Source organism: Puntigrus tetrazona, unplaced genomic scaffold (assembly GCF_018831695.1).
Source record: "Puntigrus tetrazona isolate hp1 unplaced genomic scaffold, ASM1883169v1 S000000148, whole genome shotgun sequence".
In the NCBI taxonomy this organism is placed as follows: Eukaryota; Metazoa; Chordata; class Actinopteri; order Cypriniformes; family Cyprinidae; genus Puntigrus; species Puntigrus tetrazona.
In genome coordinates, this window is record NW_025047824.1 from 1,595,939 (window position 1) to 1,623,250 (window position 27,312).

The 27,312-nt window shown below is 35.9% G+C and overlaps 3 protein-coding genes across 5 annotated transcripts; all 3 read left to right on the plus strand.

Annotated features, from left to right (window-relative positions):
- Window positions 1-1,766: 1,766 nt before the first annotated feature.
- On the plus strand, window positions 1,767-8,422 carry LOC122332807 (cytochrome P450 2B4-like). Of its 2 annotated transcripts, XM_043230218.1 has the most exons (9): window positions 1,767-1,989; window positions 2,079-2,232; window positions 3,580-3,732; window positions 4,885-5,045; window positions 6,275-6,448; window positions 6,573-6,714; window positions 6,870-7,057; window positions 7,417-7,558; window positions 7,637-8,422. In XM_043230218.1, the coding sequence occupies exons 1-9, from the start codon at window positions 1,798-1,800 to the stop codon at window positions 7,825-7,827; spliced, it is 1,497 nt and encodes a 498-aa protein (XP_043086153.1). In that variant the 5' UTR covers window positions 1,767-1,797; the 3' UTR covers window positions 7,828-8,422. The 2 variants fall into 2 exon arrangements, with proteins under 2 accessions (XP_043086153.1, XP_043086154.1); XM_043230219.1 differs by lacking the exon at window positions 2,079-2,232 and having other exon boundaries at window positions 1,770-1,989.
- Window positions 8,423-8,560: 138 nt separating this feature from the next.
- LOC122332808 (cytochrome P450 2B1-like) lies at window positions 8,561-13,745 on the plus strand. 2 transcript variants are annotated; one of them, XM_043230220.1, is made up of 9 exons: window positions 8,561-8,897; window positions 8,995-9,148; window positions 9,777-9,929; window positions 10,125-10,285; window positions 10,499-10,672; window positions 10,767-10,908; window positions 11,032-11,219; window positions 12,559-12,700; window positions 12,781-13,745. In XM_043230220.1, exons 1-9 carry the CDS (start codon window positions 8,706-8,708, stop codon window positions 12,969-12,971), a joined length of 1,497 nt encoding a protein of 498 aa, XP_043086155.1. In that variant the 5' UTR covers window positions 8,561-8,705; the 3' UTR covers window positions 12,972-13,745. The 2 variants fall into 2 exon arrangements, with proteins under 2 accessions (XP_043086155.1, XP_043086156.1); XM_043230221.1 differs by having other exon boundaries at window positions 12,604-12,700.
- A 5,889-nt stretch (window positions 13,746-19,634) lies between these two features.
- Window positions 19,635-26,488, plus strand: LOC122332723 (protein-glutamine gamma-glutamyltransferase K-like). The gene is made up of 13 exons (XM_043230094.1): window positions 19,635-19,695; window positions 19,771-19,971; window positions 21,169-21,417; window positions 21,498-21,616; window positions 22,321-22,428; window positions 22,611-22,788; window positions 22,861-22,999; window positions 23,929-24,121; window positions 24,223-24,376; window positions 24,699-24,983; window positions 25,721-25,881; window positions 26,025-26,161; window positions 26,252-26,488. The coding sequence occupies exons 1-13, from the start codon at window positions 19,635-19,637 to the stop codon at window positions 26,394-26,396; spliced, it is 2,130 nt and encodes a 709-aa protein (XP_043086029.1). The 3' UTR covers window positions 26,397-26,488.
- The last annotated feature ends 824 nt before the right edge of the window (window positions 26,489-27,312 follow it).

Genomic DNA, 27,312 nt, shown 5'->3' on the forward strand with positions numbered 1-27,312 from the left:
GGAAATTATGGAGCTCCCCTTCACAAAGAATTCAATGCATGACTAATACATAGTGAGCTGTCAATTATTCTGTAACATTGGAATTTCCCTAAAGAAAGGATGACGAAAGAGCAGAGCAACGGGGGCTGAGTGACGCCAGGTTGTTTCTGAATTGATTGCTGAAATGCTTAAAGCAGAAGGTATGAAATGTTCATGCTCCATTTATACTCATTTATGGTATTGGGCTTCTAATAAGATCTTTCAATGGTCAAACAGCATCCAAACACTCTTTCCTATGTATTTTTCTTATTTGTGACAATAATCTTTGACTTTAAACATTTTCTATAGTTAAACTGAAATCTTTTTTACACATATTGATGGATGTTTCTTTGTAGGCAAGTCTATGAACCCACAACATGCCATACAGAATGCAGTTATTATCTGTTCCATCGTGTTTGGAGATCGCTTCGACTATGATAACAAGTGCTTCTCATACTTTCTGAAAATCTTGAATTAAAACTTCATGCTCATAGAGTCAGCTGCAGGACGGTTCTGTTCTGGGATACGACCGTCTGCCCAGCATGGATGACCGTGAACGTCTACCGTACACATACGCCACTGTCCACGAGATTCAGCGCTGTGCCAACATTGTACCTTTTGGTGTCGTTCATGAAACCACTCAGCCCACAAAACTACGAGGATATGACATTCCCCAGGTAATGAATGGAGCGTGAATAAACAAATAAAGTTAAAGTCATAATTTACTGTAAATCTTTAATTTGCCCTAGGTTTCCCACACCATTTTTGTTTTTTTAGTTCTATCCTTTCAGTGAATCACCAAGTCTACCTAAACGTATTGTTCACAAGCAATGTAAGAACATTATGTAAAAACATACTATTGTGTTTCGAAAAGGTACATTGAGAAATCTCAAAGCTTATTCAATATTAATTAGTAATCCAGTGTAAAGTGTGACCAGATCGTCACCGATGCCGTTAAATGCAGAGCGCGCCTCTCCTCGAGAGACCGGTCTCTTCTCCCGTGCATGCACGCTGGTGTCCTCCTGGATCCAGGAAGGGTGGGTGAAGGGAGTCTTACCTGGACCCTTCCCCCTGCAGCACAACGAGGACACCAGTCCCCCTGTTTTTTTGGACACTTTTTCGCCTGGACACTTTATTTTGTATATTTCTGTTAATAAAAAACCTCTCCGAGGCCTGACGCCACACCCACTGTGTCTGTCGTTGGCTCCTCCCGCCACACAATAAACACATGAATGTATACATTTATACTCAGACTCTGCACAAGAGCACATCTTACTTAAGTATGTTTATAGGTGGAGCCAAAGCTTGTGTGCGTTTATGACCGTGGGTTTAAAGTTCCCAGATCCTGTTATTTCAGTGATCATGGGCTGCATGGTCATCTACAGGCTGAACAGAAGGTAATGGACAATCATGCTAAATCATTAACCAAATTTCACTTTATCTCGCCTAATCATCAAGCCTTGCAAACACATTTAAAGGAATAGTTCACCCAAAACGTATCGGTGCACAAAACCTGAAATCTAAGTGTTGAAGTCAGTTTAAAATGTGCAGACATTCATAGATCATAAAACATTTATTTTGGTAATTTTATGCTTGTTGCATTGGGCTAAAGGTACTCATATGCGTTCATGTAATGATTTATATCAACACAACTGAAAGGGTTAACTGCAAGTTCAATTCTTCCAATGTTTCCGCCCCCCCCCCCCTTTCCGTGTTTTTGCTTCTATTAAACTCACTGGTCATTCGCTGCTCTTGTTTGTCTTGGGATGATCTGTCATCATGTGGACGACGCTCACAAAGTTAGACCTAACCTCTGTATGCCTGGCTCTGTTTCTGGGCATGATCTTTATGGTTCTGTTTGAGATCTTCAGGATTAAATCATGCAGAGGTCAATTTCCACCTGGTCCCAGACCTCTGCCTTTTTTAGGAACCTTACCGAGTTCCAAGAAGCCACTTCAGTTTATAAGATCGGTAAGTCTTTGCTGTGTTCCTGTGTTTCATTTAACTCTTATTTCATATTGAAATTCAGATGCACTGAAGTATGCATTTTCTCTGAGCAGCTATCACAGTATGGAGAGATATCTACTGTGTATTTTGGGAGGAAACCAATGATAGTCCTAAATACAATCCAGGTCGCTAAGGAAGCATTGGCTCAGGAAGCTTATTCTGGAAGACCGTCCATGCCAATTGTATACTGGCTATCTAAGGGACACGGTCAGCAATATATTTAGATTTTTTACATTTGGATTTTTTTTTTACCATTTCCTTACCATGTAATGAGGTCAAACACACACCTTTGACCTCATTACATCAGTATTACCGTGCCACTGCTTTTAGGTGTTGCCACAGTTCTGATGTACTATGTTTTCAGAAAAAATAACTGTTTGTTATTAACTGAGTGACACCTGCTTGCACCATGTTTGGTGTCTTTCAACTTTTTCATTTTGAGACATGCACTTCCTGTTTTAGGTAAGGTATATTTTGAAGCATGGGAGCTGGTAATGAGCTGGTCCTGAGCTGGATGTAAGATGGTTATGAGCTGGTCTTGAGTGAGATGCTTAGGACCAGCTAATGACCATCTAGGACCTTGTATTAACTCAAACCAGCTGCCATGTTTAAAACATAACTAACCAGTATATGCTTATATAACATTGCTAGGTAGATTACTTCCAAATTATACAGTAGTTACACTACAGCAGTACAGTAGTTACTGATTCCATATTACATGACAAACTGTTGTTAGTAACATAATCCTTTACAATACAAATTCATGTAAAATAATCAGACTACTCTTTAATTACTTTATATTACTTAACACATTTGTCACATTGATTTAAGTTTGATAATATTGTACCAAAATGTAACATAACCTTATTATACACACTTCATTTCTGGAATCTGATAACATGAGGTTTGGTTTAAATTATAAGAGTGCTCTGCTGAGATATAAGCATGTGTAGGCTGTGTGCATAAGAAAATATAAGATATTTAAAAAAAAATAACACTGCACATGTGAAGAGGTCCAAAGTTTTCATCTGTGGTTAATGAGATGAGGCATGATACAGGAACATTATATTTCAGTTTTCTGCTACTACCAGGGACTATTTGGTAGAAAAATCTCTCAATTGTAAGTCGCTTTGGATAAAAGCGTCTGCAAAATGACTAAATGTAAATGTAAATGTAAAAATTGAAGGATTGGTTCACCCAAAAATTGTAATTACGCCATATTTTGCTACAAAAACCTATCGATCTACTTCAGAGATGTGATAACCCCCTGAAGTTGTATACGTTAGATTCACGACTGATATATCCAATTTACAGAGCTTCAAAATAATGGCCACTATCCACCAGCATTACAAAGCTTGGATGGCTTGGGGGCGTAAAAAATGCAGTAATTAAAATTTTTGGGTGAACTATTCCATTAATGATTTCACTTTATTATTACATATATTTAATTCCCTTAGCATTGTGCCTAACAACACCCCTGAGCTGTTCTTAATTCACAGTAAATCACAGCCTCTTGGGACTTACTGCTTTTTTCTTTTATTTTGTTTTCCTCAGGCATAATAACAGCCCCCTTTGGTCTCTCTTGGAGGCAGCAGAGACGTTTTGCTCTGCACACGCTCAGAAATTTTGGCCTGGGGAAGAAATCAGTAGAAGATCGCGTGTTAGAAGAAAGCCACTATCTGATTGCTGAAATGCTTAAATCAGAAGGTATGAAACTTTTATTCTCTATTATACCATAGTGTCAGGATGTAAACAAGATCTTTCAAAGGTCACCAACAGAACTCAAATGAATTGTGTATTTATGACAATAAAAACGTCTCTAGTTATGCATGTGACCATGGCAGAGGGAACGAGACACTGTGTCCTCTAGTAGACACTACGGGGGATGCTGTCAACATGAGGGCACCTACAATGCATGTCATCAACTTCTTTGTCTGAAGGAGATATCAAAACAGCAAGGACTAGATGCAGCATCTTGTTCACTCTCGGGGAACCATGGTTACATGAGTAACCTGAGACGTTCCCCTTCAAAGGAACTCACACTGTCTCCTCTAGTGCAGTGGTTCTCAATTCAAAATGAAGTAAACTTTTTCCCCTGCTCAGGGAGTAGGGAGCTATGAACACTGTGTAGGGACCATGTCAATTGAAACACAGTTCATGCACAGTGTTCATTGCACCGGGGAAATCTGTTAAAGTTTACTTCATTTCGAAACATTCAATCACCGATTTGCACCGATTATCCTTAAACATTTATCCTCTCTGAAGAGACTGCAATGGGTGGACTTCCAACATACTACCCTTCAAACAGGGGACATAGACCAACCTACTAATATAGTATTATGCGAAGGGAGCAAAAAACCATATAGGTATCTGAAGCCATTGAGGAGGGTCATCTCAGTTGAGCCAACCAAAAGGCAAAGTTACCAAAGGGAATTATTTTAAATAGGTATATCTTTGATAAGCTTCCACCTACATAAGGAGACTTTACGAGTGCTCATTCCTAAGGAACCAGAAAGAAAAAACGCCCACTTAAAACCATCTCCTGTTACTGGGGTCAAAAAGCAACTGGTCAAAGGGAACTATCTTCAGACAGCTACCAACTTTCATGATGTTAAAGGTGGACCACTGTAAACACACTAAGGGCTGCTAAGAATAGAGCAAGAGACCCTAATTAAATCACCAGTGAGGGGTATCTTCTATAAAAGTGATAGCCATCAAAGAAAATGTTCTACTCTGCCCATGCCTTCCCTGCTTGATCCCGTCTTTGGCCACAGGAACCAAATCATCTTTAAATGAATGATTTTACAGAAACTGGCACTGGTCTTTTTCACACATACTGATGATTGTTTTTTTTTGTAGGCAAGTCTTTGAACCCACATCATGCCGTGCACAATGCGGTTTCTAACATCATCTGTTCCATCGTGTTTGGAGATCGCTTCGACTACGATAACAAACACTTCTCATACCTTCTGAAAATCCTCAATGAACACTCCATTCTCATAGGGTCAGTTGCGGGACAGGTATGCTCACATTCTTTGATTTATTTTGTTAATTTATTTATTATTGGCCATAACACCCTATGCAAAAATAAAATGTTTAATATCAGTCTGGTGGTAAATCATGTTCCTATATATAGTGATTATAAAAAGTAATGGGAATGATACGCAACACTTTCATGTCTCATCCTTATTTGCTCATTGACCACCAAATTTGCTCAACAATTCATTTCGAGGGTTGCAAAATTTCTGAAGAAAAACATGCTCAATTGCTAATTCAAAACTAGCCCAAAACTAGCCCAATTGCTTTTAAGGGAGGATTTCTGGTAAAAATCACTGGTTTCATTGGATGTGAAAAACATCTCTCGGAAAGACCATAAAAGTAGCCCAATTCCACGGGAAAACCATGGACTTGGCAACACTTCTTTAATCCAAACCTCTCATTTTACATGACGCTATCTGCAGTGACAGGGCCGATTTAATGATTTCATTTCCATTTCATAATAAAAGCAGAGTTTTTGAGTGCAATGCTGATTTGTTTGCAGCCGCTCCAAAAGCAGCACCCAGTGACAAAGAATGAACTTGCATTTTCATTTCAAGCAAGCGGACAATGAATGAATGATACATTACTGTGGGTTATGAAACAGGTTGACATGCAAGCAAAGACACGCAACACTTTCATGTCTCATCCTTATTTGCTCATTGACCACCAAAGTTGCTCAACAATTCATTTCGAGGGTTGCAAAATTTCTGAAGAAAAACATGCTCAATTGCTACTCAAAACTAGCCCAAAACTAGCCCAATTGCTTTTAAGGGAGGATTTCTGGTAAAAATCACTGGTTTCATTGGATGTGAAAAACATCTCAGGGAAAGAGCATAAAAGTAGCCCAATTCCACGGGAAAACCATGGACTTGGCAACACTTCTTTAATCCAAACCTCTCCTTTTACATGACGCTATCTGCAGTGACAGGGCCGATTTATTGATTTCATTTCCATTTCATAATAAAAGGAGAGTTTGTGAGTGCAATGCTGATTTGTTTTCAGGCGCTCCAAAAGCAGTACCCAGTGGCAAAGAATGAACTTGCATTTTCATTTCAAGCAGGCGGACAATGCTATTATTTCTTGTTGACATCAAAATGAAATAGCTTGGGATTCATTTTCTTTTGACAGAAAATTAGCCTCAGATGTAAAAAATGTTTTTAATCAAGATATAGGCTAATCATTTCATTACTGTTTGTCTACTTTAAAATAGATTTTCAATTTAGCCCCCTTCATAAAGCATTTTCCTGGGCCGCATCAGAAGGTCCTGCAGAACTTCACTGAGTTACTGGGTTTCATCCGGGATAAAATAAAAGGACATGAGGGAACTCTGGATCCAGACAGCCCTCGAGACTTCATTGATGCCTACCTGCTGGAGATCGAGAAAGTGAGATCATCGTTAATGAAATAAATATAGCTTACCATTTATCTATGACTCATATGAGTTCTCATTTATCCATGTAGCTTCACTAAACTGATATTTTTACTGATATTTTCTACTTTTGTTTCAGCAAAAGTCCAACAAGGGCTCCACGTTTCATGAGGATAACTTGGTCATGTCAGTACTTGACCTGTTTTTTGCTGGAACCGACACCACAGCAACCACCATCAGATGGGGACTCATCTACTTGATTCAAAACCCAGATGTACAAGGTGCTAAACATTTAGTATGTGTTAAAAGTGCTTAATGTGAATGAATATCATTTTGCATGACCATTATTTGGACACTGAAAGCAACAGTTTACTTCAGATCCTGATTATAAATGAAAGCAAACAAATACTTAAATTTGCTTTGTCGCACCACACAGAGCGATGTCATGAGGAGATTGTTGGTGTTCTGGGATACGACCGTCTGCCCAGCATGGATGACCGTGAACGATTACCGTATACATACGCCACTGTCCACGAGATTCAGCGCTGTGCCAACATTGTACCTTTTGGTGTAGTTCATGAAACCACTCAGCCCACAAAACTACGAGGATACGACATTCCCCTGGTAATGAATGGAGCGTGAATGAACGAATAAAGTTAAAGTCATAATTTACTATAAATCTTTAATTTGCCCTAGGTTTCCCACACCATTTTTGTTTTTTAGTTCTATCCTTTCAGTGAATCATCAAGTCTACCTAAACGTATTGTTCACAAGCAATGTAAGAACATTATGTAAAAACATACTATTGTGTTTCGAAAAGGTACATTGAGAAATCTCAAAGCTTATTCAATATTAATTAGTAATCCAGTGTAAAGTGTGACCAGATGAAAGTACTTCCAGATGAAACATAAAATCAGATAAGACTCAAAAATGGGTTTTATTTGTGAAAAGCATAAATCAATCTGCTAAATATCCCTATACAGGAAACTACAATCGTTACAAACCTAGCTTCAATTTTCAGCCATAAGGAGCACTGGAAGCATCCAGACGCCTTTAATCCGGAGAATTTCTTGGATGAAAATGAGAACTTCTTCAAACCAGAGTCTTTCATCCCCTTCTCACTCGGTGAGTCAGCTGTTTGTGAAATGAAATGGATGAATCTATACGAAAAAGCTACTGTAGTGATTAGTGTTTGTTTATCAGGTCCGAGGGTCTGTCTCGGGGAGACTCTGGCGAGGACGGAGCTCTTCTTGTACATCACCTGTCTCCTACAGAGGATTCATTTCTCCTGGCCGCCCGAGCCGCAGTCCATCCACATGGATGGGATGACCTCTGGTTCTCACTTTCCTCAGAGTTACAACATCGTCTGCCGCAGCAGAGATACCAAAGAGTGACCATCCGTAACTCCAAACATATCACACAGATATCTTCATATAATTTAAATGAAAATAATGTTTAATACTCCATCTCTATTCAAAAATATCAGCTCGCATCCGCTCCACTTTCACTCAAATGCCATTCGTTGCAGTTTTGAGAATTGATCTGTTGGTGAATGCATTCTAATTCTTAACGCAATTATAAATGTAGACTAGAAAGCCAATAAAGAATGCTCCCCTTATAATCAATGAAAAGCTCAATCATCTCATTCCGTTATGAAACTCGCTGCATGATTTTGATCAGAGTAATAAGAAATAATTTATTTGCAATTTTTTTTACCGCATCGGATGACACTGATGCATCTGAACAGTTGTGAACAGCACAAATATATATTTGTGTTTATGCAATTAAACTTTTTGTATAAATTTTACTTGTCATTTTGACAATTTTTGCTTTTGACTTTTTTTAATGTAATTGTTTATTATGAACTGTATTTTATTGTAAAATAACATTTTTACATGGATATATAGTTGTATATTTGTATAGTGAAATGTTTTCCACTACAAATTAAAACTGACATGCAGTTAAACAGAATAAAGGATTACAAATCAATAGTATCTTTTACTTTTTCCCCCCAATATCAGTGAACATTGTGTAAATTCACAACATTTCACACCAAAGTACGTAGCTGGAGCCAAAACTTACACATGCATTCATGTCCATGTGTTTAAAGTCGTAGAACTGGTATTGGCATAAAGGTACTCATATCAACACAACTGAAAGGGTTAACTGCAAGTCCAACCCTTCTAGTATCTCCACCCTCTTCCGCTTTTGCTTTGATAAAACGCACAGGCCGCTTGCTGCTCTTGTGTTTGTCTTGGGATGATCTGTCATCATGTGGTCGGCTTTCATGAGGTTAGACCTAACATCTGTATGCCTGGCTCTGTTTCTGGGCTTGATCTTTATGGTTCTGTTTGAGATCTTCAGGATTAATTCATGCAGAGGTCAATTTCCACCTGGTCCCAGACCTTTGCCTTTTCTGGGAATCATACCAAGATCCAAGATGACACTTGAGGCAATAAGATCAGTAAGTCTTTGCTGAGTTTCTAGTAAGGATTCAGCATTTAATTCGTACGTTTTGAAATTTAGATGTACTAAATTTGCTGTGCATCTTCTCTGAGCAGCTATCGCAGTACGGAGAGATGTCTTCTGTGTATGTTGGGAGAAAACCAATGATAGTCCTCAATACAATCCAGGTCGCTAAGGAAGCCTTCGTTCAGGAAGCCTTTTCTGGGAGACCATTTATGCCAATTATAGACTTGGTATCCAAGAGCCATGGTCAGTAATATGTTGTTTTAATTACATTCTGTACTTTAGAGTAAGAAATTTTACATTTAGATTTTATTGTCCCTGAGAGCCAGTGACACCTTTGCTTCAGACATGTGTAGACTAGGTTTAAGAAAGACAGTTATGAATCGGAGACAAACATACACCCCTGACCTTGTTAAATCAGAACACCATTTCTTATATACATGCACATCTATTCATTTAGCGGATGGTTTTATCCAAAGCGACTACAGCTGAAGGAAAAAACGAACCACTCTTTTAAATTTATTTGATAAAGTATAAGTGACGCCTACTGGTGTAATGTTTTCATCATTCACCTGTCAGTGTGAAAGTCCACTGTTTTTGAAGTATAGAGTGGAAAAATACACCCAAAAAACATCTGTCATTAATTACATATTATTAAGACATGTTTCCAGACCCCGGAACGTAAGGACATCAGTAAAACAGTTACATCAGTGATCAGCGACTTCATTCAACAATTCTTTTTAATTTGATAATGGCAGAACTTTTATTTTGGATTAACTTAACCTATTTATAGCATCTTGCATTGTGCTTTACAATCAGCTATTTTGAAATTCACGGTAAACCGGTGCTTACTGTTTTATTCTCTCTTTCCTAGGTATCATAATGGCCACGTTTGGTCACTCCTGGAGGCAGCAGAAACGTTTTGCTCTGCACACGCTCAGGAATTTTGGCCTGGGGAAGAAATCAGTAGAAGACCGCGTGTTAGAGGAAAGCCGCTATCTGATTGCTGAAATGCTTAAAGCAGAAGGTATGAAACGTTCACGCTCTATTTGAACTCATTTTACAGCGTTGGGTTGCAAAAAAGCTTCAAAAGCCAAACAGCATCCTTCAAGTCTTTCTGAAACACTTTTAGTATTTTTGAGATGAAAAATATTGACTTTTTACTGTTATTTTCAATTAGATTAAGTCTTTTTCACACATATTGATGCTTGTTTCTTTGTAGGCAAGTCTTTGGACCCACAGCATGCCATACAGAATGCTGTTTCTAACATTATCTGTTCCATCGTGTTTGGAGATCGCTTCGACTATGATAACAAACGCTTCTCATACCTTCTGAAAATCCTGAATAATCAAATAGTACTCCTAGGATCAGCTGCCGGACAGGTATGATCAATTTTTTTTTTATTTTTCTTCATTAATTTATTTGTAATTTACCACGGTCACTCTGTGAGAAAAAAAAATATTTTCAGAACTGTAATATCAGTCAGGTGGTGAGTCATGTGACCCATAGTAATTACAAGCAAGCAATAAAAATTATATTCTATTCTAGAAACTATTATTTCCCTCAATGATCTTATAATTGTTTGCTTTTCTTAGATTTTAAACTTAGCCCCCTTCATCAAGCATTTTCCTGGGCCACACCAGAAGGTCATGCAGAATGCCACTGAGTTACTGGGCTTCATCCGAGACGAAGTAAAAGAACATAAAGAAACTCTGGATCCAGACAGCCCTCGAGACTTCATTGATGCCTACCTGCTGGAGATCGAGAAAGTGAGATCACTATTAAAAAAGGGCTCTCAAATGCATGCATGTTGGAAGTATCTGTTTCTTCAGTAAACTGATGAGTTTGTTTCATCTGGAGCAGCAAAAGTCCAACGAGGACTCCACGTTTCATGAGGAGAACATGGTCATGTCAACAGCTGACCTGTTTCTGGCTGGAACCGACACCACATCGACCACCATCAGATGGGGACTCATCTTCTTGATTCAAAACCCAGATGTACAAGGTGCTAAAGCTAAACATTAGCGGCGGACACATTTTATCAATGTTTTTAAATGAAAAGCATTTGATATTTAAAACACTGTTTCATTCAGGAAATGTAAATATGTAATTTTGTCACACCACACAGAGCGATGTCACGAGGAGATTGTTGGTGTTCTGGGATACGACCGTCTGCCCAGCATGGATGACCGTGAACGTCTACCGTACACATACGCCACTGTCCACGAGATTCAGCGCTGTGCCAACATCGCACCTTTAGGAGTCGTTCATGAAACCATTCACCCCACAAAACTACGAGGATACGACATTCCCCAGGTAATGAATGGAGTGTAAATTAATGAAGTTCAATGGAACGTTGTTAACTGTAAAATTTTACATTTGCACAATTTTGCACTTTTCCTTAGCAATATGTTATTAACAGCTCCTTCTTTTGATTCAGATATTCTCAATGAACTGGTTGATCCAGAAAAAAACATACATATTTACGCAGTTGTTCATTTGTGCAAATTCATACGAATTGGCTCGTAAAATTTGCCCAATGTAGAATTTGAACGAATTAGCCACCTCTTGAAACATGCACGAATTGCCGTGAAATCTGATTGGTTTAAAAAGTTTGTTGATAAGTAATATGACTTAAGGGACTATATAAAGAATATCAGAAATCATCATCAGACTTCAGTCATATATTTTTTTAATATAACAAAAGAGATTCTTCTAAGAATAAACGAATTACATAAAGACGTTTTATATTTATTCCAGCAAACCAAAACTAATCAACCGTACTTGCCCAGTCACTTACAGTGAATTAATTGCATAAATATGATTTACATAGTTTTACGATTACATTCATTTTTCACTTACATGAATTTTCATTCAGCCTGTCTGCCATTTTTGTTCAGAGCAATAAAATTTATTTATTGTAAATCTTATCAGTAGATAGAAAACGTAAATTTGCATTCTAAAAATCTTAGCGATGCAGATAAAAATAAGGTAGCCTGTGCTAAATCGTTGAATCGTCACGTAGCAGATAAAATGTCTATAATAAATTAAATTGAGTAATATAATTCGTAATGATTTAAAAACTGAAGTATGTGGTTTATCATTTAAGTTTTTTTGTCATAGTATAGTAGATGTGATGTTTAAGTAACTCGAGTCATTGCTTTTGATGTTATTTATTTTATTTAATGCAAACAAAAAGTAAATAGTGCTGCTAATTTGATTTGCTTTTCAACGTAAACATTTCAAGGACATTTTAACAATACTGTGGTAATACTGATAACTGTGATCATTTTGGTCACTTATTAAGAGATGAAATTTTCGTACCGTTTCACCACTATCGTTACTACAAGGTTTACAAGTGTACACTGTGAGCTCTGAAAACATGAATTAATAATCCAGTTCAAGTATGACTGAATCAAGTATGAAACTGTCAGGAAAAAAAATGCTAATTGTACCTTTAGGGACACACTGGGTACCTTCTTTACACCTGAAGTTTTCGTATTAGTACCTTAGGGTAGGAATATGTATTTCTATGGTACTATGCTTTTTTTGAACACATTCTGCCTGAGTGAGAAGGTATTGTAGACTTAAAGGTTCAGTTTTCTGAGTGTTCAGTTTCTGAAAAGTTCAGTTTATTTTAACTTTCTTCATACAGGGAACTAAGATCATGACAAACCTAGCTTCAATTTTAACCCATAAGGAGCACTGGAAGCATCCAGACGCCTTTAACCCGGAGAATTTCTTGGATGAGAACGGGAACTTCTTCAAACCAGAGTCTTTCATCCCCTTCTCACTCGGTGAGTCAGCTGTTTGTGAAATGAAATGGATGAATCTGTATGAAAAAGCTACTGTAATGATTAGTGTGTTTGTTTATCAGGTCCGAGGGTCTGTCTCGGGGAGACTCTGGCGAGGACGGAGCTCTTCTTGTACATCACCTGTCTCCTACAGAGGATTCATTTCTCCTGGCCGCCCGAGCCGCAGTCCATCGACATGGATGGGACCATGATTCATTCTCACTTTCCTCAGAACTTTAACATCGTCTGCCGCAGCAGAGATACCAAAGAGTGACCATCAGTAACCCTAAACATATCACACAGACATCTTCATAATCGTGTATGAATCAGGTTTTCCGCTTGACATGAATGTATGTTAACAGTTTTTGATGTTTAGGCACAGCCGTATTTTTACTTAATCAAATATATGTATATTTTACTGTCATTCGGCATAGAATAAATGCGTGTATTGTATTGTATGGTATTTCGTATGGCTTGAATACCGAACAGTCAGTCAAATCTATAGTAAGCATTTTTCCACAGTAACGGTGAGTATTTAAGGAGTATTTGAATTTAAAGTCAAACTATGCACCAGAGCACATTATACAGGTTTAGTGGAGCCAAATCTCCCATGTGCATTATTTCGTAGATGTAGATGAGTTGATTATTTATGGGAAGATATTTGAAGAATTTTAAGTTACTCGCTCACCAATGGGCCATCAACAGTGATCAACCGTCGAAAAAACCTCATGTGTGTGTGTCTCGTGTATGATTAATCTGTGAGTACGGACTGTCCCGGCTTCTTGATGTAGTGAATATCCTTTAAACACTGCCCTCTGGTGGACAGGAGCTCATGAGTGTCTTCAGAAACCTTCAGCACTGCTTCCTCAGTCTTCTCAGACGAGTAAACAAACCTCTTTCTGTCGGACACAGGGATGTTTTGGCAGGTTAATTGCTAAGGTTCGCAAATTTTTGATTCAGATCAAAACCACGGTTTTAATACAGGCACCATGCTTGAACTTTTAGTGTACAACATTTTTTGTAATAAAAGAAAGGATTGGTTTGCAAATGAAGTTGTATTTTGCTATATTCTCTTTTGAGTGCTCAAACAGTCCAAAACATGCCGCAGTTAATATTGTAATATAAATATGCTTATCTTCAATATGCTAAAGCTCTCTTCACGATTTACGAGTATGTGAGGTACCGTATTAAATGAAGACTTTAGTGGTCACAAATGTGAAAATGTTGCTATAGTTCAGTGGGAGGGGCTGTGGTCTATACGCCTTAGGTTTATAGTAATAATGCATTTTAAATTATGATAATAGTGATGGGGAAAAACGTTAATTACAACATTTATCTCACAGTTCACAAGCTTTAATTGCAATTACCATTTTATATCTCACAATTTAGTTAATGTCTCACAATTCCCTCTTAATGAATCAACACTAGTTTTAAAGTTTGCTCTTCTGGCTTTTTTCTCGATTCCCGCTCCTCTTGAGGAAGAAGTCAGAACTGATTTGAGGTATATATCATACGGTATATATAAAAAAAAAAAAAAAAAAAAAAAATATATATATATATATATATATATATATATATATATATATATATATATATATATATATATATATATATATATATTAATAATTAATATACAAATAATATATATAATAATATATAAATTTTGAATTTTTCATAAATTCTGAATTAACTTCATTTCTTACAATTTTATATAAAAATTTATGCTTTGGAATGATGAATCGCAATTAATCGCATCCAAAATAATAGTTTTTGTTTACATAATGTGTATTTGTACTGTGTATATACAAATTTGCACACATACATATATATATAAAAAAAAAAAAAAAAAAAAAAATATATATATATATATATATATATATATATATATATATATATATATATATATATATATATATATATATATATATATATATATATATATACATTAATAATTAATATACAAATAATATATATATAAAAATAAAAATATTATATATTTTTTGACTTTTTCATAAATTCTGAATTAACTTCATTTCTTACAATTTTATATAAAAATTTGTGCTTTGGAATGATGAATCGCAATTAATCGCATCCAAAATAATAGTTTTTGTTTACATAATATGTGTATTTGTACTGTGTATATACAAATTTGCACACATACGATATATATTTAAAAAAAAAAAAAAAAAAAAAAAAATATATATATATATATATATATATATATATATATATATATATATATATATATATATATATATATATATATATATATATACATTAATAATTAATATACAAATAATATATATAATAATATATCAATTTTGACTTTTTCATAAATTCTGAATTAACTTCATTTCTTACAATTTTATATAAAAATTTGTGCTTTGGAATGATGAATCGCAATTAATCGCATCCAAAATAATAGTTTTGTTTACATAATATGTGTATGTGTACAAATGTGCACACATACGGTATATATTTAAAAAAAAAAATATATATATATATATATATATATATAATGTATATACATTAATAATTAATATACAAATAATATATATAGTAATATATAAATTTTGACTTTTTCAGGAATTCTGAATTAACTTCATTTCTTACAATAAAAACGTACAATTGAAACTACATATCTTACACTTCTGAAACTCAGAATTATGTATTTTTTTACTTTCACAATTGGTGTAATTATGTAGCTATAAACTCAGAATCGAGAGAGATGAACTCGCTATTATGATTTTTTCCCCCTCTCAGATATCTGAGAAACGAGAAATACTACCGTACAATTACAAGATATAAGATAATATTGTGCGACTAAAATAAGTTACTAAAATTAATGTTATTCTGTGGTGGAAACTGGCTTCTATTAAAGAAAACAACAACAATAAAGCGTTAGAAGCGCTCTGGATCATTGGACAAAAATGAATAAAAAAATAACAGAATAAATGATAGCGTGTTTAAGTTCGTGACACGTTCATGACTTGTAATAGTGTTTTTAGGGGTGTCAGGAATAGTGTGTGTCTGTCCTGAATCACTGCTCTTCAAGTGTGTGACGTCTAGATGAACTGTATTTGAACGTTCATTAAAGTTCGACTTCATCATTTTTTATTTTCCAAACTTAATGGGTGACTCAGACCGTGAGCGGTGGAAACGCTAACATGTGGGCGTGTGTTTAATAAGACTCGTGTAATTATCATTACTTAAACTAAAGTACGGGCATCAATCTTTTTAAGATATTAAAATAAGTTTTCTTTCTTAATAATAAGACACAAACAGGATTAGTCGGATTCGGACTCTAACCTAAATATTTTTTCCCCCACTTTTCACCAGGTTTAATAGCGCATAAAGCCTTTAAGAGACGTTCTTTTTAAATGATGCGTTTATACAATTATCATGTGTAAAAAAATGTAATTTTTACACTTTAATTTGATTGCTTTCAGCCATTTATTTTTTTGTGTATAAAGTACATTTCTTAATGCGTTTTGATCTACGTGCCTCTGAAGTTTTTCTCCAATTTTATGTAAAAATGAGTGTTTTGGAATGACGATCCAAAATAATAGTTTTTGTTTATATGCTATATCTATGTGTACTGCGTATATACAAATTTGCACACATGCAGTATATATTTTGAAAATATTTGCATGTATGTACATTAATATACATATTACAATTTTTTTGTTCTCTAAAAAAATATATATGCTTGCATGTAGTTTGTATATTATATATATATATATATATATATATATATATATATATATATATATATATACAATGTATATGCAATCAGTAAAAATCAATTCAAGTGTGTACTTCTGCTCCACTGGCATTGAGAAGAAAATGAATGCAGATATGATATTATTTTAATATTCAAACCTTCATCTGTAACTTGTTCCAACTCTCACGTTTGGCCTGAAAAGACTTTGATGAATGTGACAGAATAACCCAGATGGACTCAGCTCTCATCATACCAGAGCGATGACAATAATGACACAAAACGAGAGGACACACACCTCTTTTCTAACCTCATCTCTCCCTCATTTTGACTTTCGTTAGTGTTTTGTGAAATGTGTCAGGTATTAAACATTACAGGGCTTTATGGAAGCATGCGTAATTAATTTAGTAATTTAATATGTCTGTGTGTGCTGCATGAGTGTGTGCGTTTGTTATTTAGGTGTAAAGGTTCAAAAGGTTAGATATGCATAATGTAGGCTCTACCGTGCACCATTTTATGCTATAAAATGGTGAATAATTTGCACATTATTATTATTATTATTATTTTTCAAATTACATTATGGGTAGCGTTTATAAGACTTCAGAAATAGCAATAATAACAACTACTACTACTACTACCACTACTACATTTATTATATTGCCATTTCTACATGATTAATTATAATAATAATATAAAGCAAAAACTTGTGACCATGTTTAAGAACTGTTACTAATAAAAAGCGGTAATAATAATAATAATAGAAACAACAAGGCTTATACTCTTCTTAATAATAATATCTTCTTATTTTTTTCTTCTTCTTATTATTATTATTATTGCATTTCTGTAGCCTTATAAATATTACTTGCTCATAATATAATTTTAACAATAATAATAATAATATCACTTGCTATTATTTTTATTGTTGTACTATTACAACTTTCTCTAAATTATTATTATTATTATTATTATTATTATTATTATTATTATTATTATATTAAAATTTCTGCATGATTAAATAATAATAATAATAATAATAATAATATAAAACAAAAAACATGTGACCATGTTTAAGAACAGGTTACTAATAAAAGCAGTAATAATAATAATAATAATAATAATAATAATAACAACAAGGCTTATCCTCTTATTAATAATAATATATTCTTATTTTCTTCTTATTATTGCCTTATAAATATTACTTTTATTATATAAATATGCTATTATTATTATAGCTATGTTAAATTATTATTATTATTATTATTATTATTATTATTATATTGACCTTTCAGCATGATTAACAGCAACAATAACAGAAATCACTGTCACGGCTTTTGTGTAAGAATGAATAGCTTTTAGTGATTCACGGATTTGGATCTGATTCTGATGCTCGTGATTCATCATAATTAGTTTTTCTTGGAATACTTTCCGTTCAGTGACAGAAAGAAGACATCGGTTTTCGGGGCCGTAATGAAGGAGGAGTTTGAGCACACGCTTAAATAAGAGCCGCGAGCGACTTCAGCTTCAAACCTTCATCACGGCACCTCCACTTCACCGGCACACAGGTAACAAACATCTCATTAAGGCTCACGAACTGCAAAGATGCATATAGCTATGTCGAAGCATGCAAATAAGGCATTGTGAAGTTAACTATTCTTTTTATCAGAAGATACTATGAACAGTAATATGGGAGCGATGTGTTTTATAGACGAGACATTTTTCAGTGTTTAGATGATTTAACACGCCGCATAAAACAGATTAACCTTAATGTGATTAAAATGAGATAAAACTGCAACACCATTGAACTTTAATCCCTATATTTCTATATATATATATATATATGAATGTATTTTTTTATATATATATATTTCTTGACTTTGAGACCTGTTTATTGATAACTGAAAAAAAAAGGTTCTTCATTGGCATCAATGGATCGAGGAAAAACAATCACGGACTCTTTCCATTCCATGACACCTTCTTCATAGCGGAAAAAGATAAAAAGATCGCTAAGAAGATGAATAGTTTCTTTTTGGAACCCAAAATGGTTTCACTACGGCTTCGCGCCTTTTTTGAAACCTTTATTTTTAATATAAAGGTCCTTCGTTGGCATTGATGTTACCATGAAGAAACTTGGGTGAAGGTTCTTTAGATGATTAAACGATGAAATGTTCTTTTCGGAACCGTTCTGTAACATTTAGAACATCACCGTGGATCCATTCGGAACAGTTTGGCACAGGTTGATGTTTTGATTATGATTATGATTATGATTATGTGTCTGCTTCTGCTTCCTTTGGACTCTTATTCAGCCGTGAGTCTGAGAGGCGTCTTTGTCTTTTGTGGCAGAAGATAATGACTCGCCGTTCGGTGTGGGAGAAACTCTCGATAATGGTTTTATAATTGTACAATTAAAATGTTCACTGTAAGACAAAGAGTTTGTCATTAATTGCTATGATTTTATACACGAGAGTATTAGAATTCAAATGATTGGTCAGCAGGCCTTGCGTGACATTTCAATGAGGAATCATAACAGTAATGCTTCTGGCGATTTGTTGTTATGAATATTTATGTATATAATTTTTTCTTGCTGAAGGTGCATTCTGGAAACACTTCCTTCTCTTACATACATTAAATGCATTAATTTTATCCAAAAGTCCCAAATATTATTTATATTGTATCATGTTTATTTACTAATTAATCCAGTCATCTATTCATCAAGTACTATTTATTTATTCAATCTTATTTACTTATTTATTAACGTTTCATTTTAAACAGAAAGATGTCGAATTTTAATAAATGATTAAAATAATTTATTTATATTTTAGAATTCCATTCTTTCTTTTTTTAATTATTTGCATTTTTTTCAGAATTTCTGTTTATGTCGTTATTTATTAAATTGCAGTTATTATATTTTTGTTAATTCAGAATATAAATATACAAATGAAATTCTAATAAAATAAATGATGATTTTAGTACATTTCTAAATCACATTCACATACACCTTACAAAATCATGGTTTTGATTCTTTAATAATTTTTTTTTTTACATTTTATTCATTTTTATTATATTTTATTCATCAACTCTACATGGAGATAATATTTAAAAACACAAAAAATATGATATGCGCACACGTAATATATTATATAAAAAATATTCATATTTATTGTATATTTTTTATTGATTGATTTTTCTTCTTCTCAGTCTTTCAGCCTTCTTGTAGAAATGTCTAGCTCTAACAGCGGCACCACTGGAGCTCCTGCAGCTGTGAGCCCGGCGGCTTCAGGTGAGGAGGAAGATGAGGAAGATGAGCGCTGAGGCTTGACCTGAGATTTCAGGGAGATGTAAACGTTTCCTCTCTCATCCGCAGACGCTCTTCTGACGGTTCAGTCCGTCGACCTCCTGAAGTCCAAGGATGGGCCGAACCGACGCGAGCATCACACGGACGCTTTCTTCAGCGACAAGCTGATCGTCCGCAGAGGACAGGTCTTCCAGATGTGGATCGAGTTCTCCAGACCCTTCAACCCGAAATCTGACAATCTGCAGCTGCAGCTGAAGTTAGGTGAGTGCTGCTTCACAACAGTGTGTTTCCGTTTCAGAAATGACTCACTTTACCTTTAAAATCTTAATCGGACACTTACTAAGAAGTCAGATAACTGACTCGAGTCTAGACTTGTCTGGCTTTCCTCGAACTGTTTGTTTTGCATTTTATTTTTCATAATTACAGCAGGTTTTGTGCTGTTTAATCGGATTTAGGAGTGCGATGAGCAACATTTCTCTTCAGATAGCCGTGAAAACACCTGCAATCGGAAATACTGTTAAAATCAGCGGCAAAGGAACCTAAATCAGAACGAAATCAGCAGAGTCGGTCAAATCCAAATAAAACCCTCATTATTAGTTATTAGTTAAATAAAACTAAAACCATTTTTAAAAATGCTGTTCCTTGAAATAAAAAAAAAAATTCACAATTTTATTAACAGCAAAAATTACAAAAAAACTATATGAGCATATAGAAAAAAGTAAAAATTTAAATATATATATATATATATATATATATATACTAAAACAAAAACAAAAATACTAAAACAAAAAAATACTAAAACAAAAATATATAATTTTTAGTATAATTTATAGTATAATTGATATATATATATATATATTAAATTATACTAAAATTAAAAAGACAACACATATAATCAATGTCTGAAAAATCAGAATCAAAATCAGACATAAATTTGAATTAAATTCATAATCAGTCCAGATGAATTCAGTATTGAAATCGTTCAAAAAACAAACAAAAACTGAAATAAGCAACAAACCAAAAAAACCTGAACCAAAATCGTAATCAGGTAAAGTATGTGTATTTAAAGTAATACAATTTTATTTTAACTGGATTTTTTTTGTTTAACTGTGTCTTCTTGGATATCTGTTTGGGAACACATTAAACATAGACGTACAGTGGCTGCAGAAACGGGTTTTTGAGTGTTATCTGAGTCTGATATGTGGGACAAATAGATTCAGTTCAGTTCAGTTATATATGCGTTTCATTCGAAAAAGAAGCCCAGACAGATAAAGCTATTAAATCGAGTCATGAAGATCTTGGGTTTGGAGCAGGACTAGTGATTATGTGATCTAATCCGTCTAATCCAGCTGCTCCTTGAGTCTCCTTTCTTACCGGATCTCAGGCCGAGTCACCGACGCATGACTCAGTTAAAGCTAAAGCATTAAGATGTGTGTCTTCGCTGTGTTTCTGACACAGAGCCCATCTTCAGCAGCAGCGCTGGGGTCCACATCTCCGTGCCGCTGGTGGACGTCCTGGAGGACGGCCGCTGGGAGATGAAGATCGTGGAGCAGAAAGACAGGCGCGTGCGGCTGGCGGTCAACACTCTTCCCAGCGCCTCCATCGGCCGATACAAGGTGACCGTGGAGTCTTTGTCACCCAAGGGCAAGCTGCTGTTCCCCTGCACACCCAACGACGTCTACCTGCTCTTCAACCCCTGGTGTGAAGGTACAGAGTCGGGGAGGACGCTCACACTCACTTCTCCCTCGTTCACATTAATGAAGATGCATCGGTCTGTCTCTCCTCAGATGATCACGTGTATCTGGATGACGAAGCGGAAAGGAAAGAGTATATCCTGAATAGCATGGGCAGAATTTACTACGGAACCGAGCAGCAGATTGGAACCAGAACGTGGAATTTTGCCCAGGTGTGAAAACACAGTGACTATTTTTATTATTATAATTAGATTTTTTTTTTTTTTTTGGAAAATAAACAAATATTATCATTGTTATGCTATTCTTTTATCTGTTTGAACCCTTTATTATTATTCATTTTTGCTGCTGCAATGATTATTATTGTTTTTAAACGTTAATTTTACTATTATGCATTTTTATAGTTTTGAACCGATTCTTTTAGATGAGGATGATTATTATTAGTAGTAATATCTTCATTATCATAATTGCTGTTTTATTTTTATTAATTTATTATTATTTATCTTTTTGAACTTATTTTATTATTATCTATATTTCTATCATTATTATTATTATTGACCATGTTTTATCAGTTTCTATTATCTATAATTCTATTATTATTATATTATGAATATTATTATCACAATTTTTATTATACAGTTTTTATGTTTAAAAAGGATATTTATTATTACTATTATCATCATTGCCATGCAATTGTTTTTTTCCGTTTTTATTATTACATTTTATCTGATATATAAGAATATAATATATATTAGATATATTATTGTATTATTATTAATAGAATTGATAACATTTTATTGATATCATATTATTGTATTATATCGTGCAATTGTTTCGCCAGTTTTAATTTGTATTATTATTATTATTTCCAATTTATCGGTTTTATTATTATGGCTCATTATTTGGCATGTTTTATCAGTTTGAACAGGACATCCTGGAAGCGTGTCTGTTCATTTTAGAGAGAGGTCAGGTCGCTATGACCGAATGGAGAGATCCAGTGATCGTGTCCAGAATGGTATCTGCTCTGGTGAGTCACGCGCACACGGATCCATAAGAAATCACGAATATGATTTGAGAAGGTGAATTACAGCAGCCAGCGTGCGGCAGCTTTAGATCCAAATGAGCCGTCCTGTGAGAAAAGTGAGATGCAAGATTAGATATTAGCTTACGAGTGCCAGTTTTTGAGTTTTTTCTGCCCTTCTGTGACAGGTGAACTCTAACGATGACTACGGGGTTCTGATGGGTAACTGGAAAGACAGTTATGAGGGCGGGACGTCCCCCACGGCCTGGAGCGGCAGCGGTGACATCCTCAGACAATATTACAAAAGCTCAGGGAAGCCCGTCAAGTTCGCCCAGTGCTGGGTCTACGCGGGAGTCACCAATTCTGGTATGCTTGGATTCATATATTTTTATAACGTTTTTAGGAATAAAATGCCATCTAAATACTGCTCTCTCTCAGTGTTGAGATGTCTTGGCATCCCCACTCGCTGTGTGACCAACTTCAGCTCGGCTCACGACACGGACCTTTCCTTGACCACGGACATTTATATTGATGAGAAGCTGGAAATCATCAAAGACAAGACCAGCGATTCTGTCTGGTACCCTGTACTATTCTTATTAAAGTGCCCCTATTGTGGGTTATGAATGGTTCTTATTTTGGTTTTGGGAGTCTAATTTGTTCAACGACTTCCAAACGATTTGTTCAGCGATTATTATTTTTTCCCAAACACCTCCAGTGATTGGATCGATTTCACTTACAGCAGCGTTTGTGAGCTTTTAAAGCTACAAAAGTAGCATTTTCATATATACCAACGCGAAAAGACGAACAAGTGGGCGGGCAATATGCTAATGTTTCATTTTGATGTGAACAGCTTGGGACTCGTTTTAATAACGACTCATTTGAACGATTCAGAGTCAACCTTTCTTTTGAGAGACAATAACATTATGTACGGTGCACTTTCAGATTGAAAACTTTGACATTCAATTAGAGCTATGTTATAGGCTACATGAAAGTTCATTTTTAAACATCCAGGGGAATTTAAGGTCATTAGTGTCAGGTTTATGTTATACTTAGTCTCAGTAAGAATCAGTAAAACTTTTACTGGACGATTTTAAATGGCATTTTAATGGTTAGTAAACTGGCAGTTCTCGAATACAGCCTACCCATCATTACTGACATTTACAAGCCAGTTTTGGAGCACTGAATGATAACTTTATTTCTTGTAATTTCACATAATGTAGAAATGTTTCAGTTATTATTATTGAAAGCTGCTAGCGTGCTAGCGGTTAATAAACAGAAGTGAGATTTGCGGAAGAATATTATAGCCGGAACTACTTCTTTCTGTTCGCGTCTATGACGAATCACGGCGTTACGGGGCTACTCCGCCCCAAGCCTAAATAGTTCGATTATAAACACTTATTATAGGTATACCGTAGTGATTCAGAACAAGCCAAAAACACGGTTTGGAAAATGGTTTCGCGGTGCACTCGCTTAGCATCTAAATGTTTGAATAAACTTTCCCTGCAGGAACTTCCACGTGTGGAACGAGTCCTGGATGACCCGTCCGGACCTCCCGGCTGGTTACGGCGGGTGGCAGGTGGTGGACGCGACCCCTCAGGAGCCCAGCCAGGGTTCGTACCGCTGCGGTCCCACTTCCGTCTCCGCCGTCCGCAACGGACGAGTCAACCTGAAATTCGACACTCCGTTCGTCTTCGCCGAAGTGAGCGCTTTCGCGCGAACCCCCTTCTCGTTCGCGTCTGATGGCATTTTGAACTTTGAACATCTTCTGAAAGGCTGAAGTGGCTCCTCTGTGTGTCTCAGGTGAACAGTGATAAGATCTACTGGCAGAAGAAACCCGACGGGAGCTTCAGTCAGGTTAATGTGGAGAAGAACTCCATCGGTCAGCGCATCAGTACTAAAGCTGTGGGATCCGATGCTCGTGTGGACATCACACACCTCTACAAATACCCAGAAGGTAGCAAAACACATTCACCCAGAGCTGCCCTCCTAGAAAGCATTTAAGCATCATATAGACAAGTCTCCAAGACAATGGGGATGGTTTTTGTTATTTTCATGCATATGTAATATTAATAATAACAAACTTTCATGGTAGTGTAGATCCACTTTATTAAATTTAATAACAAAAGTGAACTTACAATGCACAGAATTCATGACAAAATATTACAATTAAACAGTAATTCATAAAATAGGTTTCTATAGTTAAACCATGATAACCACAAATGATATCAATGAATTAATATTCATTTTACTTTTTACTTTCTGATCACGTCTATCAGGTTCAGAGGAAGAGCGCATTGCCATGGAAAGGGCCAGTCGCTTTGGCTCCAAACCCACTTTGTATCCGTCCCCGACCGGCAACGACATGAGCGTTGAGATCGTCATGGACGGGGCAGGGCCTCATATCGGTGAAGACGCCAAGCTCTCCATCGTCGTGAAGAACAACAGCTCAAGTCAGCGCACAACCAGTCTGCTGTATGAGGTGATGGTCATGTACTACACCGGCGTGCTGAAGACCACTGTGAAGAAGGACCGCATCCCTCTCACCCTCAAACCACAAGAGAGTGAGTTTTACAGTCCCACCAGAGATGTTTTTCTGATTGCTGTGCCCTCAAAATGTCTAAATTAATAGCTGCATTTCTCAAAAATCACCTGATGGTGAGACCTACGTGTAGTTGATGTTCAGTCTCATTCATAAATTGCACATCTCTGTGCTTTATTTACCTCTAAAAGGTGTATATTAGTACCCTTATGTACCCATATTATTAAGAGTATTGCAAAACCCTACTTCTCAGGTACTACTACTTTGAACATAATAATTTTTGTACATGAACAACAGTCCGCGACCTTCTCTGTGAAAATCCAGGCTGAAGTCTTCAAATCCAGTTGTGAGATAACAAGCATCAGTGTTTGATTTCATTATTTTCACTATGATTCCAATCTTTGACATGGTCTTACTCAGTCAAAATCAAACATATCAATTTTGCGTTTTCACACAATGCTCCTTACCTTATTATTTCACGTAGAAAACATGACTTTCGGCTGGGTTTAGCCAAGGACATGTTTGATTTCGACCAGAAATGTATGGATCCCAGTTAACCAATGTTGCCTCTCTCTTCATTTAATTTTAGACGGAAAGCACACAAAAACAGCTCTCAAGTACTCCAGCTGGTGCACATGTTTAAAGAACTGATTGAATTTGCGTTCAAGTTTAATATTATGACCATTAAGACTAGAGTACTGAGCAAACTGACCTTGAAGTTTTAGATATAATCTTTAATGCCACCTTCTCTCTCTTCAGCCAAGACTATTCCTTGGGTTCTGCAGTATAAGGAGTACATGAACCATCTGGTGGACCAGGGCGCTCTGATGCTCGCGGTCACCGGCCGGGTCACTGAAACCCGACAGATCCTGGCCACGCAGTTCAACTTCAGGCTGCGCACACCAGACCTCGTCCTCACCGTACGTTGATGAGCCGCTAGTCTTCATTCGGGACTTTTAATAAGCATAAAACTCTACGTTCTGCACATCGATGAACGTTCTGCATCTGAACGTGTCATTATGTAATTAATCTACATCCGTAGTTTGTGTCGTGACTGTTTCAGCCTCAAGGGGACGCTGCGGTGGGCAAAGAGCTGACGGTCAAGATCGCTTTCCGGAACCCGCTGTCACAAGTGTTGAGGAACGTTTTGTTCCGTGTGGAGGGATTGGGAATGCAGAGCGTCAGGAAGATCACGTACGGGTGAGACTTTCAGCGTTTTGAGGAGCAGTATGCGATATGATAAAGAGTGAAAAGCTTCCAGAAAGTTTATAATCCATTGGTGTTTCCTAGGGATGTGGATAAGCTCGGGACGGTTACACTGACGGAGAAGTTCGTCCCCACCGTCGCCGGCTCTCAGAAGCTCCTGGCGTCCATGGACTGCCGTCTGCTCACTCAAGTGCATGGAGTCGCTGACATTGTGGTCAGACCAAAGTAAAAAAGCAGTGGCATTGTAAAGCCTGCTAAAGCTCTCGGTTGTCTCGAGGAATATTTACTAAATGAAATGGCTTTTTACGAAACTAATGTAAATCACCAATAAAGATCTTTCATGCTTTATTCATATCTTGTCTGTCTGGGTTTGCTCGTGTGTTGATTTCAAATATCTACGGTGTATTTTTCAAAATCGTCAGTGTTTTAGGGTGTAGGAATTTTTTTTTTGCATCGATAGACTTTTGACTTTGGCCACAAAATAGCAATAAGTTTTAACAAAATAAAACATAAAATTATAAACCTCTGAGAAGTGATGACATGATTGTCATGAGTTAACTTGTGAATAATCTCAATTTAATCCCACATTTTTATCTGTTCTAAATGTAACAAACCCTTAAACTAATACTTTTTAATACTTTAACGGACAAATATAGATGCTTTATGCAATATATAGTGGTTAAAATGCGAACCATTAAGACTACATAATACGTTTCCGCCGCATAATAAAACATTTAAAAACGTCACTGCAACTTTTTATCTCATAAATCTGCTTTTTTCTCATAAATGCGTGATACAAACTCGCACCTGCGAGATATGAAGTCAGAACTGCGAGATATAAACAGTATTTTTTTTTTCTCTCAAAACTGGACTTTAAAAAAATTCGAATTGCGACTTCGTACCACACGATTGAGATTTATAAAACCGATTCTGAGATATAAGCTCGCAATGTTGACTTCAAAACTCGCAAATGCGACTTTATATCTCGAAAATCTGGAAAAATAAATCAAAACTGCTAGTTTGTATTCCTCGATTCTGAGGACAAAAGGCAAAATTGTGAGACAAAAAGTCGCGATGACTTTTTTAGAAATGGGCTTCTGTCTTAATCAGCATTTGTAAAGCAAGACGTAAAGCATTTTAGGGGG

Excerpts from the sequence above, each read along its gene's own strand:
- LOC122332807 (XM_043230218.1), top strand. The coding sequence starts at position 1,798 with ATGTGGACGACGCTCACAAAGTTAGACCTAACCTCTGTATGCCTGGCT. Across the intron at positions 1,990-2,078 it reads CACTTCAGTTTATAAGATCG|CTATCACAGTATGGAGAGAT; the intron begins GTAAGTCTTTGC and ends TTCTCTGAGCAG. Across the intron at positions 6,449-6,572 it reads ACCTGCTGGAGATCGAGAAA|CAAAAGTCCAACAAGGGCTC; the intron begins GTGAGATCATCG and ends CTTTTGTTTCAG.
- LOC122332808 (XM_043230220.1), top strand. The coding sequence starts at position 8,706 with ATGTGGTCGGCTTTCATGAGGTTAGACCTAACATCTGTATGCCTGGCT. Across the intron at positions 9,930-10,124 it reads TGAAATGCTTAAAGCAGAAG|GCAAGTCTTTGGACCCACAG; the intron begins GTATGAAACGTT and ends GTTTCTTTGTAG. Across the intron at positions 10,286-10,498 it reads TAGGATCAGCTGCCGGACAG|ATTTTAAACTTAGCCCCCTT; the intron begins GTATGATCAATT and ends TGCTTTTCTTAG.
- LOC122332723 (XM_043230094.1), top strand. The coding sequence starts at position 19,635 with ATGTCTAGCTCTAACAGCGGCACCACTGGAGCTCCTGCAGCTGTGAGC. Across the intron at positions 19,696-19,770 it reads TGTGAGCCCGGCGGCTTCAG|CATCCGCAGACGCTCTTCTG; the intron begins GTGAGGAGGAAG and ends CGTTTCCTCTCT. Across the intron at positions 26,162-26,251 it reads GTCAGGAAGATCACGTACGG|GGATGTGGATAAGCTCGGGA; the intron begins GTGAGACTTTCA and ends GGTGTTTCCTAG.